The 22,660-nt window shown below is 40.0% G+C and overlaps 1 protein-coding gene across 1 annotated transcript; it reads right to left on the reverse strand.

Moving 5' to 3' along the window:
- Nucleotides 1-8,998: 8,998 nt before the first annotated feature.
- Nucleotides 8,999-16,750, reverse strand: LOC139730411 (uncharacterized). The gene is made up of 8 exons (XM_071641272.1): nt 16,558-16,750; nt 15,489-15,670; nt 14,338-14,451; nt 13,719-13,865; nt 11,641-11,831; nt 11,027-11,156; nt 10,268-10,368; nt 8,999-9,284 (listed from the first exon to the last, which is right to left on the reverse strand). Exons 1-8 carry the CDS (start codon nt 16,748-16,750, stop codon nt 8,999-9,001), a joined length of 1,344 nt encoding a protein of 447 aa, XP_071497373.1.
- Between the last annotated feature and the right edge of the window lie 5,910 nt (nt 16,751-22,660).

The raw sequence follows: 22,660 nt of genomic DNA on the forward strand, positions 1-22,660 counted from the left end.
AACCACACTTAAAAAGCAATGGTATGGGAGAACACCACGCAGGTCTCTTCTCCTTGATATTGTGCATGATCGTGCTCTGTGTGCCAAATAGAAAAAAAGGTATAATTACCACTCTCCTCATTAGCAGATAGTTCCATGCACTTCCCAATCATCATTCTCACTTGCTGTGTATATATTTTAGGCTTTCACAAGTCTTGACAGCAGCTGCATGATGCACGGATAGCAAGTTAATCTTCAATGTGTGAGCAATATACCACCACCGTCACGAATGATATGAGCGCAAAGACACTCTTGATCTGGTCCATTAGCTACTTGCATAAATTTTGGATATTGGCATGGTTTCATCGGCATAAATGATTTCCGTAGCATTCTAATGACTTAATTATTTGTCCTGAGGCAGTTGCTATGTGTGATGTTTAATCCAATCGGTAATCATTTGTCATGAAACGGTAAACCATGTGATTATATTCTTTCAGCAGCAATGACGGTGATTTGTGACATGCATCATTTGGAAAACTTACAGGGCGTGCAAGAAGTGTGAAGTAGTTAACCTAGAATCGATAGGAGAGATTTATTCTGTTATCCCATCAACCATTTCCAGCTCATTAATTCAGGGGTAATATCCCAGTGGATTAATTGATGCTTAGTTTGCAGATGTTGTAAATCATTGTCAAGTACGTACCCCAACAATTGCAATATGAGCACTAGGTCTTGAATATGTCTCTACCTGAAATTTTACAGGACATGTCTTTGGTTGTGATTTTAGCTTGCTCCCCCCCCCCCCCCCCCCCCTTTCAAGCTCATCCTGTTTGAGGTTCATTTATGTTTGGTATCATATTTCATATTTTAAAGCGAAATAATGCTATTGCCACTGCAAATGTTTTGTGGGTAGTCACCTGAAGAAAAGACACCCAGATGACTGGGGTCATGACAGGCAGTCTAGTTTGTTTCTTGTTAATTTGTCCCTGTACACACATGCACACTTAGGGAATCAAAACAAACAAAATATCAAACAATTTAATTTGGAGAGATTTGCAAGTACATTGGATAATCATGATGATAATTATTTCTGCTAAAAGAGAGTTAAAATAAATTTGCCATTGCTACATTTGTATTTTTATTTTCAACACACCTCAACTGGTTCAGTTTTGTGGTCACGCCTGTTCCAGTTTCACACATAGGGGCAACTTCTGTATCTTGATACTCCAGATGCCCAAGCCATTATATTTTGTTGTTGCTGTTAAAGATGGAATGTTATTGCGGGGATTGATTGTTGATATATTTGATTGTAACAGATCACACATTTTCCTATGGTGTAAGTGACAACGTTGAGAATGCATCAAGCTTGTTACATGCCAAACCAGACTCCAAGGTCATTGGACCCATGACAAAAGAAAAGCTACATACATCAGCTGGCTGATAGTTCAAAGTTGTACCAGATTGTTCCTTTAATGTTGGCCCTTGTCTTCTAAATAGGGTGGTCTCCATATTTTTTTTTCTTGCTTTCACTGAGAATTATACCGTAAGGCATGATGAATGACTATGTACATGCACTTTTACGAAGGAGAATATTGTACTTTAATTCTGTACACATGAATGGAAGACACTGAAATGTTCTAGCAATGAAATAGATTGTAGTGTGCATTTCTATCCCATCTACTCATCATTCCCTACACCCTCTTCCCACTCCTCCCTCTATGTAACCATTATAACTCACCAACCACATGATTATACTGAGGAATGCTTCAAGTTTGTGTGAAATTTACAAGTTGTACAATGATGGAGGAAATACAATGTAACGAGTTGACGCATGTGACAGTTTCTAGACTACAGCATGATCACTCCCCATTTTCTTATGTGTGAAATAGTAAAAGTACCAGCCTAGAAAGCGTAACTTTTGGACATTTTTGGCCAGTGTGGCATGCAGCATTTACTCTTGAAAGTGCCTGCTATGAAAATGTCAGTGTCCTTGTGCAAGAAGAACTGCATGAGAAGAATTTGCCAGAGAGACCGCTGCAAGAAGGCGTAAAGTTAGTTTACTCGTCACATGACAAGATTTCCAGGAAAATGGACGGTAGAGCATGTGTTCCTGGACAATGTTTTCAGGGATTACTGCGTCAATGCCGTTTTTCTGTTCTCTCTGCATCATGACAAACCAACGCTCGGAAGGTGTTGCCAATGTTCGCGTTGAGCAGTGGCTCGTGGACATCTCGCATATTTTAACCTGTATGGATGGAAGAAGTAGAAATATCCGGCGGGGAAGAGAAACATTTTATGTGTACTGGCTGTGTGCCGTTTTAATCTGAGTGGGCTTCATTTGCTGAAGGTCTTAGGTATGGGAAGTTTTAGATTTGACAACTCTGGCTCTATGTGCACTGTGTTGTAGCAAAAGAGGTTCACTGAAAAAGAGGCAAGAGTTGACAATAATGACATGAATTGACTGGATCACCGGGGTGTATGTGTAGCCAAATGGTTGCAAGACAAACAGAGATATGCATGACTGTGACTAAGGAGTATATACATGTGTATTTTGGGCAGTCTATTTGGAATGTTCTCAACTCTCTGAGTTACTGCATGAACAGAAAGAAAGAAAAACAAAATGTATAACAAGTGTTGTGTTGCTGCATAAGAGGTAGAGTGGTGCCTGAGATTTCTTTTGGTGTGAAAAAAACAATATGCTTTCAATGCATGCTATTTCTGCAGGTTAGAAACAGGAAAGGGAGAACAGTCTTCATGTATGATAGCCCTATCAGTCTGCTGCATTTACTGCTATTTATATCTGTGCGTTGTCCTCACAAGTTGTATGTCCACACAGGCAGGGAGACGTAGACACTCATGCCCAGCATGCATACAGCATGCATACTGTATGTCACTCCGCCGTCGCCCCAAACCATCTAACCTTTCAACAGAAGCACATATCTTGAGAAGCAAAATGTCGAGTAGTTGAAGAATAAGCAGAACTTAGTACTTGTGGTCAAAGCATTGCTCTACGTGTGTATGACATGCAGAAGGCAGAGCACAGGGAATTGTAGAAATACATGTACATCCGTATCTGTATAGGCACAAAATATGTCTTATTGACAAGGTCAACGTGCATCATGATAAAAAGCCGTCCAAAATTTCTCGATAAAAGGGCGAATAGAGAAGTACCTGCTGTGATTGGACAAATGACCTTGAGGTCGGTGACTGCTTAGACTTTAGTGTGTTTCTAGCTCCGAGTTGTCAGAGATGTCTGGTTCACTTTCTGGGGGGCGTTTCATCAACGAGTTCGTCGGAGTTTTCACCGACAAATTTGCTATCAGCCAATCAGACGCAAGGATTTATACTGACAACTGTTAAAAGCTAATGAAATCCTTGGTCTGATTGGCTGATAGCAAATTTGTCGGTGAAAACTCCGACGAACTCGTTGATGAAACGCCCCCCAGATGTGCTGCTAAATCATATTCAGAACTGCAGAGAGAAATCGGTCAAGTGCATGCTCTGAGCGGGATGGAAGAGTGTCCCATCTCCTTTCGTAACATCCCGTGTGAATTTATGAATGCTTGGATTTGGATCTATTTGTTTCAGTATTACCTTGTACAAAGAAATGTGTTAGTGCGTGTGTGGCATGGAGTCTGTGTATCTTTGTTGATGGATTGTATCTCAAAACCATGCAGCAGTTCAATAAGCATGCAGTTCACATGGGTGTCACGAATGGTCACATCTGAATGCTTACTCTGCCAATTGTTTTAATGTGTCATGCTTTCTTGTCTGGGAGCACGATGAGATTCAGCTTGAAAATGAAATGAGTTGGCTTAATGTATTGACACTGAAGTAATGCTAAGTAATTTCGTTATTTGTTTCTTTTATCATCACTGGACTGTCGAGCTATTTCTTTTTTTCCCCTCAAATCTTTGTCTCATTTTGATTCTTGATTATTTGAAGGCATTTTCTTTAAGCAAATCTGTGTTTGTTATTGAGGAAGCACACATTCTTATTCCCCTCCCCCCTCAAAAAAAAAAAAAGATCAAAGAAATGCCAGAAATGATGTGAAGTACTCATGCAAAATGCAAGCGCCCAATTTTTTCTCGCAGCAAATCTTCACCTGTCAAATGTTATCATCGGCAGGTTGAGAAAATATTTGGGCAGAGCGTTACTTGCCTTTTGATTACATAAGCTGTACATAAATTGTAGGTAGGCAGTTTTCGAGTGGGGACCTCGTGTCACCCGTATAGGTTCACGCACGTTCCTGAACTTCATTCGGGTCCCGCTGATCTCATGTAAATTATCTGTATAGTATTGAAAGCCCACTTGAATTTTATTAAAACCGGATGGTACTAATTTCTTCCAGACATGACTGTGCTTTGGAGTGTTGTTATTGGGGACTTGGGTTTTTTTTTTTTTTTTTTTTTGCTCCTTTACATGATGGTGTTTTGACCATTTGTTGTCGGTATTTCATTTCTATGTTGTAGGTTTAGTGTGTGTCTATGTGTCCATATGTTGTGTATGTATGTATGTGTGTGTGTGATATTTTGATGTATGGTAACCAAGGGCAGTGTACAAGACAAAAGTCTTAGAGGAAAATATGCTACCTCCGAAGTGGCATGTTTCCTGATTGTATTGACCAAATACACTGTGTACGTCATATTTTGATGTCCTTTTGGTTCTCGTGAAATCAACAACATCGTGTAACACAAATGCAAGGATACCACCAACTTTAACTTCATGAAAAGCGAAAGTATGTACATGTATTTCTTATTCCATCTCCCTGGTACACAGTTGTGGATTTGACCTCAGACAAAATTGCCTTTGAAAAAAACAACAACTTGCCTTTCATTCAATATAGGCCTAAACATGGGAGAAGTCCTCAAGGATGTGACAATCTGTTATGTATCATATTTCACACAATTGGAACTGACACGGGAAGAACAGCCCTCCTTTGATACTGTATAAGCTGTTACAATATTCGCGAGGGTTTAATTTTCGTGAATTTGGACCCTGAATTCAAAAACACACAAAAATATCTCAAACTGACAGGCTAGTGTACATATGATAGTGTTGGTGTCAAAATCACAAAAAAGCATCTCGCGAAAATGTCCATGACCTCATTTGCAAAAATATCTTTATGCAAAAATAACAGCTTATACAGTATGTGCAGCCACGGTATGTGTACTGGTGTATGAAAGTGTGTTTTCATGCATTGCATTTGTTTTAACTGTGTGTTTGTGTCTACCCAATCTGCAGAGACTGTATATTTAAGGGACATTCAACTCTGACATGTTGCTTTGTGTGAAAACCATAAAAATCAGAGCTGTAGATTAGTGAAAATTTTGCGGAAAAAAAAAAATCAGATTCACAAAAAAAGTTACGAATTGTCAAGGTTTAGAGAGTGAAGCAAATTAGCAATCGAGTGTGACCTAGGTGTTACGCAGCTTTCCATTTGTTTTGTGTACACAAAATTTGGCTAATTTTCATTTCTTAAAAATATTTGGGCACAGACAGAACTTATACTCTGAGGAGGACATTGAAAAACCTATTACAGCTGTACTCTAATTCTCTTGACACACCACGAATAAGTATGAAGAAAATTTCGACACCAAAACATGCCACTAGAGACGAATACTTAATTTTTTTTTCAATTCAATCACGTTTTGTATTCATTGTTTACTCTCCATCGTCAACACATGAGAGTAGTAAAAATAATTACTTTCGCTTAATGATAAACACAGATAATCATATAGAAATCAGAGCACTTCTTGGGTATAAGGTAATACTGGTGAAAAGAACTAGGTTTAAACTTCACGCATATAAGAAGGGGAACAGGTTTTATACCCCTAAATGCATTCTGCATCTGCAGCCCATACAGCGTACTCCTGTTAAAACCAAGTCCTCGGGACCAGCATTTTCTTTCGTTATATCAACATTTCATTATAACCGAACAGTATAGTATATAATGATGTCTATAGATGACGAGTTTGGGAAAATTTCCATTAAATGGGCAGGGTCTTAACGTAGAGGTAGTGATACCTCTGGAACTGATCAGTGAAAATGCGGGTGAAATCTTTGTGGAGAATCACGGCAATCTGTATGTCCAGAAATTGTGAAATACATTCTTGGTCACATACAGATGATACTCCCCATTATCTACTTTGAATATGAAAAGAAAAGAAAAAATCTTTATAACAGATTTTCAGACACCAGAAATAGGTAACAATATTGGTTTGAATATAACATCCATGCACATATGCCAAATAAAATATAGAGAAATGTGATTTCAATGATATTGCAAATAGAATACAACAGAGGAGTACTGTAAAAGTGGATATCTATGCATGAGTGATTATTCGCGCTTGGTCTGGTAAGATGAATTTCGCATGTTTTTAATTCTGCGGAATCACGACATTAACTACTGGAACATGGCATGCCAAAAAATATTCATGTGCTTTTATTTTCGGGCAAGCTTCTGGTTGGGCGAAATGCATGAAAATTTCCACACCGCGAATATTTCCACTTTTACAGTATTTGTCAAATCTGTGCCATTCCTCACACTATGCCATGTTGGATGACTCGACTACGCTCAAAACTGTGAAAACTTTCTCCAACTTGTCCAATTTCTGTCCACCTTCAGTGAAGAATTGCTTTACAGGCTTCCATCTCACAGAAGTCTACCTCCCATGTGTGCATTCTCCATCAACTCTTAGTATGCCCAGGCGGGTCTAGGGCAATTATCCCCTTGGCAATAACCCCAGACCCTAACCCAAACTATAACCCTACACCTCTAGCCCTAAGGGGAGTAATTGCCCTGATACGTGCCAGGCACTTAGCTGAAACTTGTGCTTTTTCATTGGCATTTGGATAATTCTTCCCAAGCTTGAAATAAATACAGGTAAGAAAGCACTCCAGTGGTTATATGCCAATCGATGAAGAAAGGGTTGGGAGTTCCTTCATGAAATGGGGTGGTTTACGGTCACTTGCGTGCCAACAACACTTCTTGTGTGGACTGACGGTCATAAAGTTTTGACATGTTCAGAAGTCACATCACTGCACAGGATTTCAATGGTATCCCCGCTAGCTGTATCCACGACAACCGCATCCCTGTTGACCAAAATCTCTCCTGCCTCCTCAAGTCTCTGTCGTTTGACTTGCAGCTCTTCACTCTCGTCTTCCTCCTCCTCCTCCTCCTCCTCCTCCTCCACCCTATCAACATCGTTGTCCATGGCATCATCCGCCACACGAGGGCGCTGTGTAGCAGCATACTGCTGCTCCGCCTGATGGAGGCACTGGTAGAGGCGGCCCAAGTCATCCTGGTCGTCCAGTCGCTGGGCCATGTCGGTGAGTCGTCGCAGAGAGTCCAGGCATTGGGTGCGGAGGCAGTGGACCAGGGCGTGGCTAGTATCTCTCCCGACGGAGCCAGAGTCTGATTCCAGTGACCCTTCTGCATCCTCACCCCCTGGCAGGGGGGCAGGCTTTGATGGGGCACGGGATAGAAATGCTTGCGCCCATTTCTATGTAAGTAGGACAAAGAAAGACATGTTTCAGACTCATATATAGCCTATACATTCAAAACATATTCTGGGCAATATTCCACATAAGAACCTCTGTGGCACACTTTCACTCACATTCAATTGGTCACAAAATTTTCTGCTTCTGGTGATTATATTATGATCTGCATATACATGTATTTTAAATACTATATTTAATCCATTAATGACAAAAAACTGTACAAACAGAATGGAGAAATGTATCAATCCCCATAAAGATATAATCAATGCCATACTCTAATCTATACTCTTCACTTCTTGAGGTGAAGCAAATAAGATCATAATAGAGAAAAATATCTTCCTTTTATATGGGATGAAATGGTAATGAAGTGAACAATTACAGTAACACTACAAAATAGAAAAAAAAAGAGAAAATGTGGTAATAAATGAATATGATTTCAAATACATCACATTTCTTGGACATTCTAAAGGCTACTTGGAAAGATAAAAAAATCTGAGAGGCATTTTCACCAAATCCTAGTGAAGTTAATATCAAACAAAAGGCCTATATCCTATTCCCTAAATCTAGTCTTGTCGTCCAAGATCAAATTAACCAATTAAATTTTTGCAGTCACACAGTTGCTTTCTCTGTCTAGTCAAGCTTCCTTACTGTGTAGTGAGGAAGCCACCTGCCCCCGAACCAGGCCCTGAGTTTGGGGTTTCCCTGCCAGAAGTCGCTGTCCCGCAGCGTCTGCAGGAGACGACAGTACTCCTCCTTGCTCCTGGTGTTGGCCACTCCCTCCAGCAGTGCCAGGAGACAGTCGGCTGATCCCTCCACGACGTGGGTCGGGTCTCGGAGCCATTGCCTCCACTCTGAGGACCGGTGGTAGTCGCAGAGATGGATGGGGACACCTACCACATAAATCATGTTAACAAACACAATGACTCATGAGTGGGGATGTACTTACTATCAATGTTGACAAAAACTCAAAGACATGTAAACACACATTTACACACACACACGAACCAAAAACAGAATAAAAAATACCACACAAATAATTCATCATCCATTTTATTATTTGTGAAAGGTTAAATGTACGACATGTAAGGCCAGGGAAAATATAGTCTTGACAGAGATATACAGAAAAACTTGATATTACTTAATGAAAACAAGAAAAAAAAAGAGCAAAAAGATGATAGCCTTACATCTAAGTCTCACATGTCAATGATATGATTATGTAGGTACACACTGGGTTGATCCTAATACTGCCTCTTGTGTGCGAGTTACTGTACATCAAGTATCATTCGCGGCATGGAACTTTTGGGACCTGACACTGTCATTCAATGCATTGTGTAGACAAAATCTTTTGCTTGCATGTTACTTCTGCAAATTCTGGTTCCTTATGCAATTCATGCAAGCGAAAATTTCTGGTTTTATAATAGTGTTCTCGAGATTCTTTTTTGCTTATGTTGAGGTGAAGCAACAGTGGCAGTTCACTGCATAAAGCCAGAAATTCATGGGGACAGGTTACAGACTTCTATGTATCATACACTGAAGTCATGCGTAAGTCATAGCTCAAGCAAGAAGATATCCACTGCACTCGCTTACCCAAGAAGACGCTTTCTGCTGCACCCATGTCCTTGTCCTCGAACTCCGTCGCAAAAGCCGACGGTGACCAAGACGGATTCCACGACCACACAACCCGCAGGGCTTCCCTCGTCGCCTCCCTGCTCGCATCCTGCAGGATGGCGGAAGCCACGACGCGGCGGCGGTGGCGCCCTCCCTCGGTACCCAGGGAGAGGAGAAGCAGCGGCAAGGATTGGCTGTCGGTGGATGCAAAAGATATTCAACAATATGGCAACAACACAACAGAAATGCATGTATGCATTCATAAGGATACTGTGGTTCTAGTTGATTGTGCACTGACCTCTCGCCATGGAAGTCAAGGGTTCAAGCCCTGCCATGGCACTAGCAACCCTGAGCAAGCCACCATGCTCATTTCTGTCCAGATGAATGGATGTATACCAGGAAAGTTGAATAAAAGTTGAATATCACATTGCTAATGGGCATGGATTAGTATGTACTGAAGGAGCGAGTTTGAATCTGGCGACTCTGACAACGATATGCTGTAAAACACTTCAGCGAAACAGCGTGAGAGAAAAGGTGCCATGTATAAAAACTACAAAAATATTTCATGTCATTCAAAGTACAAAATGAAGCTTATCCCAACACCCATATTTCAGGCACAAACCTTGAACATGATTAATTTACTTAGTTTTAATTTTGTGTGCCAAACAACAGAAGAGTTGTGAGGTGATATCATCATCACCTTTTCTAATATGTGTGTGTGGCTGCAACAAATATAACTACTTGGTGGTGACAAAAGAGACAGGAATATTCATTCTATAAAGTTCTCATTTTGTATCCAATTTTGATGAAACTTCTACATTTTTGTTCATTTGATTTCGCACCACTCATCAATAGCAACTTGTAAATAGCGTAAAACTGTACTTCAACACTAGCCATGCCCTCTTAGGGTCCGGTCCCACTGGCATTTAGGAAGATTTGCGTATGAATTGCGCACAAAATTGGTTTATACTTGCTAAACATCCGCAGTATTCGTGAAACATGCTTGTATGAGCAGGCCATCATCCGCACACGTCCGTAATTATCCGCACAAAATTTTGGTTGTGGATGTTTAGCAAATAAACACCAATTTTGTGCACAATTCATACGTGAATCTTCCCAAACACCAGTGGGACTGGGACCGGGTCCTTAGAGGGTGATAGCCTTTATTAAGACTCACAGAGTTGTTGTGCACGTTGAATCAAGAAAGCATGTTGCACTGGAGGATTTCCTCAAAATTTGCTGCTGTTCCGCTGTCTGATGTACCAGTAGAAGTCTTTCCTGTGTGAATTTACATTGAAGCAACAAAACTTCAGTACCATGGTTCCTCCCAATGACCTGGATGCTGGTATCAATACATGGATATTGATAGAGAACTGTCATATCATTGCATAGACCGGTATGTTACTTGTTAAATCCTGCGCTTCTGTTACTATACCATGTATATACATTATAAAACCTTTTTCCTTGTTATATAGTTCTACTTCATATAGAGGCTGTAGTCATGACCTGTCAGAGTTAGTTAGCAAAGACTTGTACTCATTTATGACTACAATCTCTATACGACAATACAACAGTGCAATATAAGAAGAAAAAAGCTGATGATGTATATGAATGGTGAAGTAACATGAGCACAAGATTTAACATGGGACATATATACACATAGAATGATATGATAACTCTTTAATTGAGACCAATGACCCATTTTCTGCTGTGTACATATTTTACTGGAAATTCACATGTTATTTCATTATAGGAAACATAACACTTAAATCTGTCTCTAACTGATCCAAAAGAGCGTCCATCATTGCATCACCAACTGCTAGTGCTGTTTGTAATTGAGAGTATGGTTTATGAGGTTGGGACTTAGGATTTCATCACATAAAAAGAACCTCAAGGCTTTGTTTTTCTGCCATTAGTTTCACTATCTGTGCCATACCTGAATGGATTGTCTCCTGAAGTAGATCTGGTCTCCACTTTTCAACCTCTGCCTCGACACAAGCTCAGGAAGCTCCTCAGGACTGAGTTTGGAATATGTGTGAATGACAGCTGCTGCTTCCATATGGTAGCTTTAACGAAACCCAAGATAAAAGAAACATGAGAAGGGGAGGAACACTGTCTTTTCCATCACATCAAACATTCCTTTCATCTATGCAGGTAACTACATTCAACAGTTTGGTATCTTAAAAATATGTTCACCCAAAAACAATAATATAGAATATTTGAGTGTTTTGAATATTACAAGAAAAGAGCTTACGAAAGGTTTACTGATTAACCTGTTGCGGATGGACTGATTTTGCTGCAACACGCATATCCCATAGACACCTGCCCGAGAAAACTCGGAACTCGTCCTAACAGGTTGAAGATATCCTCTTAAATTCCATTCATCCATCCTCACAAAACACATAAGTTATACTGCCTGTATGAAACCAGCAGAAGTTTTGTCCAAGAATTAGGGCAATTATGATTTAAGTAGTGGAATTTATCATTTAAATTTACCAAATACAGATTCTTTGAAAAGGCATGTAAATTTAAACCGGAGCAGGCCCATACCTTATATCACCATCACTTGGGGAAAGTCTGGACAGCGAGTCTGATGCTAGGCTGTCCTTAGACAGAAAGTCCTCCACAAAAGAGCTGACCTCCTGACTGACCCCCTCCACAGTCCTCTCGGCTCTCTCAGCTATCAGCTGGTCAATAAAGTTGATGATTCTTTCATCTACGTGCTGTCCTGTTACACAGACCTGAAAACAAGAAGAAAAAAAAAGAACACAAAATGAAAAACAACAAAAGGAGAAACAAAAATTGTGCAGTATGTTAACTTGTATGTTGATAAAGTGAAATCATAATCTTACAGCATTTATATTATATTGGATGGCTATGAATGGGATACTATACAAATGATGCACAGGATAGAGTGCGTTAGTGTAGGCGTATAGTGCACTCGAGGGTATTTACAATTGTGAAACATGCACGAGGCGAAGCCGAGTGCATGTTGCACTACATTGTAAATACCCGAGAGTGAGCTACGCCTCCACTAGCGCCACGAAATAATCCTGTGCATCATTTGTTTTATAAAATGGGTCGAAAATTCAAAAACCAACAGCATTTTTCAGCGTTTTTCACGTACTGTACCTTTGTGGGTCAAGACGTCCTAAGATTTTCGTCCCAAACATTTACGCACGTCGCACTCGGAAATCCCGCACATACAGTGTAAGTATGATGGTGGGTTGGGTTTCCGGACACTTAAGTTCCCGCATGAAAACTTACTTATTTTACATAGAATATGCACCCTTTACCTTAAAGACTTGATATAGACTCCTCATATAGGCCTACTAGACAACATACTCTGAAAACAGCGTGAGAATTAACCTGCTAAATCGTTGGATTTGCCCTTCAAAGTGACTCCGTATGTACGCGTCCAGTCCCACAACGCTTGGTCTACTGTACTGTACAAAGTGTACGTAAGTATAGTAGAGCATACGTACGCCACGCATGTTATGCACAAGGGAAGAAAGGCCGGCCGGCCGGCAGCCCGAACTAGAAGTTGTTTACAGGATTGACAGCGCGTATGCATCCGCATACAATTCAAAGGAGCCGCCGCGCGCACAGACGATCGGCAGTAGGATTTAACACGCAGTGCAATGGGACTAGAATAAAGGAAGCACATGTGACTCATTTTAGCGCTTCCTATTGGCTCCATTCTCGAACCCATTTTATAACAGGGAATATTGCACGAGTTAGGGCCAATACTGCACGAATCGAAGAAGAGTGCAATATTGGCCCTAACGAGTGCAATATTCCCTGGTATTCCATGAATCAAGGCCATCCAATATAATTATTATCATCTATACAATCAAGTAGAGCAATCATAAATTGCACAAAGTTACCCGGCTTCTACTCGTCTTTGAAGTTGACTCAGCAGTCACATCCCAGCGCTGAAAAGGGGAAGCCCCTAAAACTGTGTATCAAACAAACAACTGGCAAGATGTTTGCGCACTTGTGAATTGTAACAAAATGACGCGCACTAGTAGCAAGCGTTTGCGCATTCAGCAAGCGCTCGTGCAATAAACGAGACAGAAATGAATATGGTGTGATCTTGAACGGCAAGTAACAACAGTAGCCTATGGGGAATTAATACGTTGGCCTATGTGTTTCGCTCAATATGCTCTGATATTGAACGGTAAAAATTGAGCAGACTACAATACGCGTTTTTAATGCGCCGCTAAAATGTTCTATATAGATGATAATTGTTTATATTCCATACCAACTCATGCTAATATTCTATAACACAAGCCTGGAAGTATATTGGTACATCACGTTAGATTGTGCATGGATGAAATAAGCTTAAACATTTCACAGGACTTTGTGGCAAAATGTTCACACTGAATAGAAATGATACAAATTCATGCAGTTACAATAGTCACAGAAATTCTGATGAGGGTTAATCAAATGGATTGGCACCAGAACCACAGTCCAGGATGTAACTTGTGGAAGATATCACATCATTCTTAGGATATCGATTATGCTTTTCTTATTTCTTTTCAATCCAAAGGTGTTTGTGTAATAATAAATCTGGACTGTGTGTTTGGGTTTGAAAATATTCTCTGGAGTTGCTGTTAGACACTGACCTGGCTCCTGAGGTCGTGACCCTTGTGCTCATCGTCAGTCGGGAAGGAGATGTAAATCCGCCTCTCGCCCATCACCTGACCTTTCTCCATGGCGATGTTGAGGTTCTCCGTCACTTTGTTCCTCTGATACCGGCTGTCAAAGTCCAGCTAGAATGGGAGATATGATAAATACGCTTCATAGGAATATATCCTTCAAAATCACCCAAATTAACCCATTCCTTATGGGAACCTAGTATACCAGGCTCCAAAAATGTAGATAAGAGTCTCTGCATTCGTGGCCTGAATTTATGTTTATTTATGTTGTGCTGACCTGAAAAATTACTTTGATCACTAGATTTGAGCATCGTTTTTTTTTTTCCTGTATCAATACTGTGTGTATGACCTTTTTCCAATGTAGTAGTGTGCTTGTTTTGCTATAAAACTCGTATGAAGACGTATGTAGCCATCAAGGCTGAGCTCACTAGATTTTGACTCTTTGCTGACCCCACTCAAGTTCTCCTTAAGTGAATAACAAATGAATTTTTGAGCCCATCAGTGCACACTCTATACATACCACATGATGGTGTTGTTGTAAACAGAAAAGTTGACCCATTTCTGTGTGATCAACAGCATTGCCTACCTTGAAATCTGGAAACTTCATGACTTCCTTCATACGGATTTTGGCGGGACAATTTCTCTTCTTGTGCTTCTCTGCTTCACTGGTTTTCCGTCTGGAGCTGTTGATTGCATCATCCTGGCAGAATAACAAACTAGCAGTGATGCAATATTGACATGGCATACAGTAATTCACACACTTCAGAAACATATTCATCACTCTGAAGAATTTACATGTTTGGGCCCCTGGGGGGCCCGTTGGGCTTCCACACCATTTGGGCATCCAGGTCGAGATGGGAGAATTTTGAGATTGCACATTGTCATGAAAGGCATTTTCACATTGCAGTCACGTACAGTGGACTCCCGCAATGATGAAGTCACCAATGATGAAGTCCTTGGGACCGGCAATTTTCTTTCTTTATATCAAAATGTCCTTATTACCGAACAAACAAACAATAAAGAACAAAGAGCGCATCATTTTGCAGCCTGAATTTTTTCTTCGTTGTAGCCGGAATTTTGTTCTGTGTTTGTTAAAACGGGAGTGCACTGTACTACTTTGAAAAGATGTTGCTGCATGATTAATGAATGGATTTCATCAATTTGGATTGGTCAGATTTCAGAGAAAAAAAAATATTACAAAGAGGTGTCAACTGTTGCCAAATCTCAGGTGATGAACCATTACTGTGAATGTGATGTTACAAGAGAAAGCTTTAGATAATGACAAATTGTCTGGAAAGCCTTTATTTTGATTGATGTTCAGAAGATCCAACCATATTCCAAAATGAATTCCCCCTTCACTTTTAAGTGAGATAGATAATAGCAGGTCTCATATGAAATGCAAGAGAAATGGTATCTTGGCCAGGCGCACCTAGCCATATATTGCAGGGCATTTCATCTTGTAATCACTGCGCATGGCTACATTTATTGTCAAGATAACAGGAAAGAAAAGGTTTTGGCAATAGAAGACACTTTCCTCAGTTACAGAGTCTGTTCACATCAAAGAAATTCAGACAGACCTTCTTTTTTACATTGGACTGGTTATAAAGTCATATTTGACACTTTGCTCATTTGACACCTATCGCAATCACTTAATCATATCATATTCTGGATGACACAGTTCATGAAAAAAACAAAACAAAACGAACACTATACAACTTTAAATACAAAACAATGTACCTTATCATTATTATGTGAGGACTTTCGCTGGGCTCTCTGTTTGAGCTTGTGGTCCTTGCCGTACTCACACTCGTATGTATTTTTGTCAAGGATGAGAAACGGGATGCCATCAAATGGTATGGCCGCCCCAACAACGGAGTCAATGTCAGCCCACTTCAATTTTTTCTTCTGCTTCAGTGTATCTAAACAAAAAAGAAAAAAGAAAAAGAAAAGGAAAGAAGACCAAAGATATAGAACGAATGCCAGATGAATACATCAATTCAAAATATCAATTTATTACAAAATGCATTGAGAATCAGTACAAACATGTATGTCAATTCATAATGGATGAAACAATAAACAAAACATAGATTACAAGTAACCTGATGCTAGCAGCAGTAAGTCCATCAGTTGATGCAACTTGGAATTAGATTGTTCATGCAGAGAATGAAAACATTACAGGCCTATCTGACTCTGTTAATCTGCTGCCATAGATTCACTATAATTGAAGAGATCCTGATTATACAAATCATAGACCAGTATAGGTACATTTTATATTTCTCTGTACTTTTTTTTTTTACATATGATAAGTATAAAAGGGACTGCTTATTAGTGGTTTTAATATCCATTATTTCACAAAAACTGAGTGATGACTTGCATCATATTTTATTAACTCCTGACAGTCAAGTAACTATTTCTGTTTCAAAATGATTTTGAAGCAAAGAGTTATTGTAGAACAATAATGATAAAAATGCTACAATTTAAATCTATGACGACATGGTGAACATAATAATGCAACCTGTAGGACAGTCCATCAACCCTTTGAGGACAGGCCAATTTTGCTACTACACTGTATATGCATTTCCCACTAACACTTGCCTTAATATATTGGGTATTTGTCTTCAAATGGTTCAACTTTTGTAAAACTTTTCCACAGTTTTCTGCTGATTATTGTTTTACTGCATTTGACATTCGCAGTCTGTTTCAGGCTCACTGACATATTTCACATTAGGCCTACTGCCTGAATGAAAAGTCCTCAAAAGCCCACATCTGCACTATCCAATTAATTCATAGAGAGATGTTTACTGACCAGTCTTTCCAAAGTTTGCAGACGTGCGGAGTGCAGTGAATCGCAAGGCTTTCTGCAGCTCAAAAAACTCCCGGAGAGCTTTGGCTGCCTCCTGTGTGCCAACGTAGCCGAAGTTGGGTGTGAGCTGGACATCAAACCAAGGTATTTGTTTTCCTTGCTTGGTATCCTCCATACCCAGAAAGGTTACTGTCATTTAGGTCTGTTTCAGAAAGAAATAAGAAGCACAAACACACACTTTATTCACTTCACAAAGTGACGAGTTCAATCAACGATTACTTAAGATATAGGTCTACATGATATACACAGTGGCAATTATTTGTATTAATATTTACTAAGATCTGGATCATATCAATTGGTTATTTTAGTCATTCCTTAAATTTGTTAATATGATTCATAAACAATTGTAGCACTCCCCTTCAAATGCATATCAATATGATTGTGAATAAAAATATCATCAAATATCTCTTGAGGTTCTTGAGAAAGTCTTGGGTTATAAAGAAAAACAAAACAAAACTAGCCAACAACCCCCCCCCCCCCACACACACACACACACACTACCACTACTAGTACCACCACCACCACCACAGCACAGGCAATGTGTGGTGAGGCACAGCAAACTTGGAAGGGGTTGGACCATTGTGAACCTCATTGAATAATTCCAGATGCGGCTCTAAATAGCAATACTGTCACTGCTAAAATCCTGAATATGGATTTTTACTATCAGACTATGTCATGTCATGGACTCTGGGCGGGGGGGGGGGGGGTATTACGTGTAAACACGGTTGATAACCAATTGGTCAACATCTCAATCTCTGAACAACACAAAACAAAACGCATGGGACTGAACTAAGACTGTGCCGTCAAATGATGTGACCTTTTACCATCACAATCGTGATAAAACTTTGCTGCCTCACAATTCCCAGCCTGACTACTAGTACTCCATCTTATATCTACGACACATACCGAAGGTGTTGATATGATGCTACAAGTCCAGGTTGCCAGCCAACTAGTGTAGTGAAATAACCATGACCAATTTTTGAAGACGACGCCACGAGATATTCTAAAGGCTGATTATGAAGTGAATGTGAAGTGTCGATCTCCGGTCCGGTCGTTTAGTAGTGTGCGGCGGCGGATTACTTGCAAAAGTTCATAAAGAGCAACATCACCGAGTTCAAACAGTACCCGGTAGCCGGTTTTCTAGGGAGGCAAAAAACACACACGCACACACACGCACACACACACACACACACACACACACACACACACACACACACACACACACACACACACACAAAACACACACACAAACAAACAAAGAAATAAACAGAAAGCAAAACAAACAGCAAACAAACAACAAAAAACAACAAAAAACAAACAAACAAAGATTCTGCAGATGTGTTGTGCCTTTGATGTTGATCTGGGGCCCGTGCATAACAGTTACAATTATCGTAGTTTTACCATCCAATGGTAACTTCCATGGAATTCTTGATATTGATTGTCTGTTGAGTATTGTTACCATGGTCATAGGCGCCCGAAGTGTGTGTGTGTGTGTGTGGGGGGGGGGGGGGGGCGGCCCCCCCCCAATCCAAAAAGTGTGGGGGGGGGGGGGGGCAAAGCGCATTTTTGCCCCCCCCCCCCAAAAAAAAAAGCCCCCTCCCCCCAAAAAAATAATAATAATGATAATAAAAATAAATGAATAAACAAAGAAAATAAAATAAATATGTATATATATGAATAAAAGGGAAAAAATATGGCTACAAACGGCAGCTTTTGGACTGTAAAATGTCAAAATTTTCAAGCTCGCTCGCATTCAGCAGTTGAGCCCGGTGCGCCTCCCCCTTAATTTCTAAAGCGAAAAACATAGCTACGACGGCAGTTGTTGGACTCTAGAATGTCAACATTTTCAAGCTCGCTCGCTTCGCTCGCTCGCATTGAATCGTTATGCCATTCTCTTAATGTTGCTGACAGTAATTGCCAGTAGTTGCGCCCGATGCCCCCATCCCTTAATTTCCAAAGCGAAAGATGAATATAGCTACAAACGGGAGTTTTGGGACTGTAAAATGTCAAAATTCTCAAGCTCGCTCGCTTTGCTTGCTCGCATTGAATCGTTATGCCATTCTCCTGATGTTGCTGCTAGTAATTGCCAGCAGTTGCGCCCGATGCGCCGCCCCATTAATTTCTAAAGTGAAAGATAAAGCTACAAACCCCAGTTTGGGGACTGTAGAATGTCAAATTTTTCAAGCTTGCTCGCTTCGCTCGCTCGCATTGAATCGTTATGCCATTCTCTTAATGTTGCTGACAGTAATTGCCAGTAGTTGCGCCCGATGCCCCCATCCCTTAATTTCCAAAGCGAAAGATGAATATAGCTACAAACGGGAGTTTGGGACTGTAAAATGTCAAAATTCTCAAGCTCGCTCGCTTTGCTTGCTCGCATTGAATCGTTATGCCATTCTCCTAATGTTGCTGCTAGTAATTGCCAGCAGTTGCGCCCGATGCGCCGCCCCATTAATTTCTAAAGTGAAAGATAAAGCTACAAACCCCAGTTTGGGGACTGTAGAATGTCAAATTTTTCAAGCTTGCTCGCTTCGCTCGCTCGCATTGAATCGTTATGCCATTCTCTTAATGTTGCTGACAGTAATTGCCAGTAGTTGCGCCCGATGCCCCCATCCCTTAATTTCCAAAGCGAAAGATGAATATAGCTACAAACGGGAGTTTTGGGACTGTAAAATGTCAAAATTCTCAAGCTCGCTCGCTTTGCTTGCTCGCATTGAATCGTTATGCCATTCTCCTAATGTTGCTGCTAGTAATTGCCAGCAGTTGCGCCCGATGCGCCGCCCCATTAATTTCTAAAGTGAAAGATAAAGCTACAAACCCCAGTTTGGGGACTGTAGAATGTCAAATTTTTCAAGCTTGCTCGCTTCGCTCGCTCGCATTGAATCGTTATGCCATTCTCTTAATGTTGCTGACAGTAATTGCCAGTAGTTGCGCCCGATGCCCCCATCCCTTAATTTCCAAAGCGAAAGATGAATATAGCTACAAACGGGAGTTTTGGGACTGTAAAATGTCAAAATTCTCAAGCTCGCTCGCTTTGCTTGCTCGCATTGAATTGTTATGCCATTCTCCTAATGTTGCTGCTAGTAATTGCCAGCAGTTGCGCCCGATGCGCCGCCCCATTAATTTCTAAAGTGAAAGATAAAGCTACAAACCCCAGTTTGGGGACTGTAGAATGTCAAATTTTTCAAGCTTGCTCGCTTCGCTCGCTCGCATTGAATCGTTATGCCATTCTCCTAATGTTGTTGCCAATAATCATTGCCAGCAGTTGCGCCCGATGCGCCCCATTTATTTCAAAGCGAAATATGTAGCTATAATTAAAACTCCAGTTTTGGAACTGTAGAATATCAAAATTTTCAAGCTCGCTCGCTTCGCTCGCTCGCATTTTATTGTTATGCCATTCACCTTATGTTGCTGACAGTATATAATTTGTCGATCGTTTCACACCGTCATTCCATAATCCATACTTTTAAGGAAAACTTACAATGTTCCTCAATGACTGCGTTGTTGAATGTATCACATTCCGCAATGTATTGTAGTCCTATTATTGCTCACGCACACACGCACGAGCACACAGACCGTCAAAATTACTTTATGGTTCCCCCCCATGTTTCGACCCACCGTACGCCACTTTACATTATATATATATATATATATATATATATATATATATATATATATATATAATAGATGTGTGTGCGTGTGTGTGTGTGTGTATGTGTATATTGTGTAACATATGCATGGTCTAATCTTGAGCCCCCTCCAATGTTTGCCCCCCCCCCCCCCAATCCAAAACTGCTTCCGGCGCGCCTGACCATGGTAGTTACCATTGGAATGGCAAAGTTACTATAATTGTAACTTTTATGCAACGGGCCCCTGGGCTTTTATGCTGAGGCCGATACCTTTAGAAATGGGCAATCTAAAGATTCTAAACTAATGCATGGTAGGGCTATAATGTTTCATGTAGAAGTCAGATCCAATTGAATAATTTGGATTTTCATAAATAATTTCTTCAATCTTTGTGCAATTTCTATTCGGAAACCCCTTGTCTATTGCGATTATTTATATAGGGCCTCTATACAACTGGATCTCTGAAACGTAGGCCCGATTATAGACCTATGTTTTCAGACACTGTGTATAACTTCTGCTGATCGGTATATACTGTGATCCATAACTGGGGGGCTTCCAAAATTAAAAGATAGGATGAATCAATGGGTAATGTAATGAGTCAGGTTCTATTGCTATGTCTGTGCATGAATCAACTATCATTTTGGTTAAGCATACTGGCTGAACCACCCCTCGATCACCCCGTTATGATGGCTTAAATATGGACATTGGGATTTATAACCTACTTGTCCTTTTAGCTATAGTGCTATTCATGTAAATATTGTAAGGGACGAAATTGATAGAATTAAAATGGATATCATTATTTTCACATATTCTCCTACTCAGTGTGTGAGGGAAAATGGGTCCAATTATTCAATTATATTGTGATTTGAAAGTGATGGTACAATGCATCCCATGCACGATGTAATTATATACAAAGGAATGAATTTTCATTTTTACGTGTATAAACTGGATGGAGAGAGTTTTTCCGACTATAAGCGCTCCTGTCATATGAAAAGTAGGCCTCATTCCTGATGATTCATGAAGGCTGGATTACTTTAGACACCAATTCACATTTTCTGACTGCAAATATATGCTATAATATCCTATATGATACACCATGCATTTCTGTACGAGGAAACTTTATTCAGGTGCAACATATTGAAGTGGGTATAAACATAATAAACAGTAACCATCTCACGTTGTTCGATATTGCCAACGCACGGCATCTGTTTCATAATTTTGTTGTCCATCCTGGCAACTTACTCCATAACACATTCACATTATACTCGTAATACAGTTTTCTGTTCGTTTGATTGTTTGTTGGTATGTTTGCGGATATTTTTTTTTTTTTTTTTTTGCCCAGGGCGATCAAATTCTAGGGGAAAAGGCTCTCCACAGGACATCGGAGAAAGACATGTTGCTTGATATACGTAAATATTCCCTCCATGTTTTAAACTCGTGTGACATGCACAAGGTATAATGTATTCACATGAGTCCCTCTTTTGGAGGGGGTTGTGATATTTCTTTTGATACCGCTATGTACTACATAATGAATCTTACCATAAACCTGGATAATTAGATTTTAAAAATTTATTTTATATAATGGATTAAGAGAGGAGGGTGGGTTGGCTGTCGATATCTTCGAAAGAAATGTGTAGTTTGATATTTTTTGTCACTCTACTATCATTAGTGAAGTGCTCTAAGGTAGAGCTAGTGATGTACATGCTTATTTTTTCGTTTGTCTCTGCATTGATGTTTAAATGTTTCATCCTTGTATTCATTGGCAACGCCAAATGTGCACATTTGCCCTTAAGGAAGGTCACATGTTTACAATTTTTAATTGAACGTACCGAAGTGTCACCCGCACAGGTTGAGCCTATGCATCCCTATGTTCTCATATTTACCTGTGGAAAATTGTTTCATACATTATCCCACCTAGTGTCACATTCCATTCGCATTTGCAGTGCCCCAGTACTTCTTAATTGTTCACTTGTTATTCGCATTTCCGAATTCCATGCATTCACGCTGGTGTATTTTTCCTCCTTCTTGCATAAACATGTTTTTCCAATGTCGGCATCAACTGTCCAGGTGCATGTATGTCTCAAAGACAAACATGTTTACGTGTCTTCTACCATTTTGTGTCCAGGTCAACGGCAATATGGCTTGCCCAACATTGCTGTACATTCTGTTACATTTCCCAACGAAAATAGGATGAATTGCTTTGAGTTTTATCACAATGAATATGAGTAATGCTTTTGTAGATGTTCGGTCATTGGAAGGTGAAAGTTCTGTAACCATTACAAATAATGAGAACGGTGATAATTCTGACTTAAAATTTTTTTCAACCACAGAAACCGATGAATTAAAACTTGATTTTGATCCTAATGATATTCCACCTCACATGTTTTCTACAAGTTACTGCTTAGAAAAAGATGTCATTACA

Source organism: Diadema antillarum, unplaced genomic scaffold (genome assembly GCF_040938485.1).
Source record: "Diadema antillarum isolate AM-2024a unplaced genomic scaffold, OU_Dant_1.0 seq00000310_RagTag, whole genome shotgun sequence".
Classification (NCBI taxonomy): Eukaryota; Metazoa; Echinodermata; class Echinoidea; order Diadematoida; family Diadematidae; genus Diadema; species Diadema antillarum.

Coding starts and splice junctions, on each gene's coding strand:
- LOC139730411 (XM_071641272.1), bottom strand. CDS start 16,750: ATGACAGTAACCTTTCTGGGTATGGAGGATACCAAGCAAGGAAAACAA. Junction 15,671..16,557: donor TGCAAACTTTGGAAAGACTG/GTCAGTAAACAT, acceptor TTTTTTGTTTAG/ATACACTGAAGCAGAAGAAA. Junction 9,285..10,267: donor TCAACGTGCACAACAACTCT/GTGAGTCTTAAT, acceptor ATCCACCGACAG/CCAATCCTTGCCGCTGCTTC.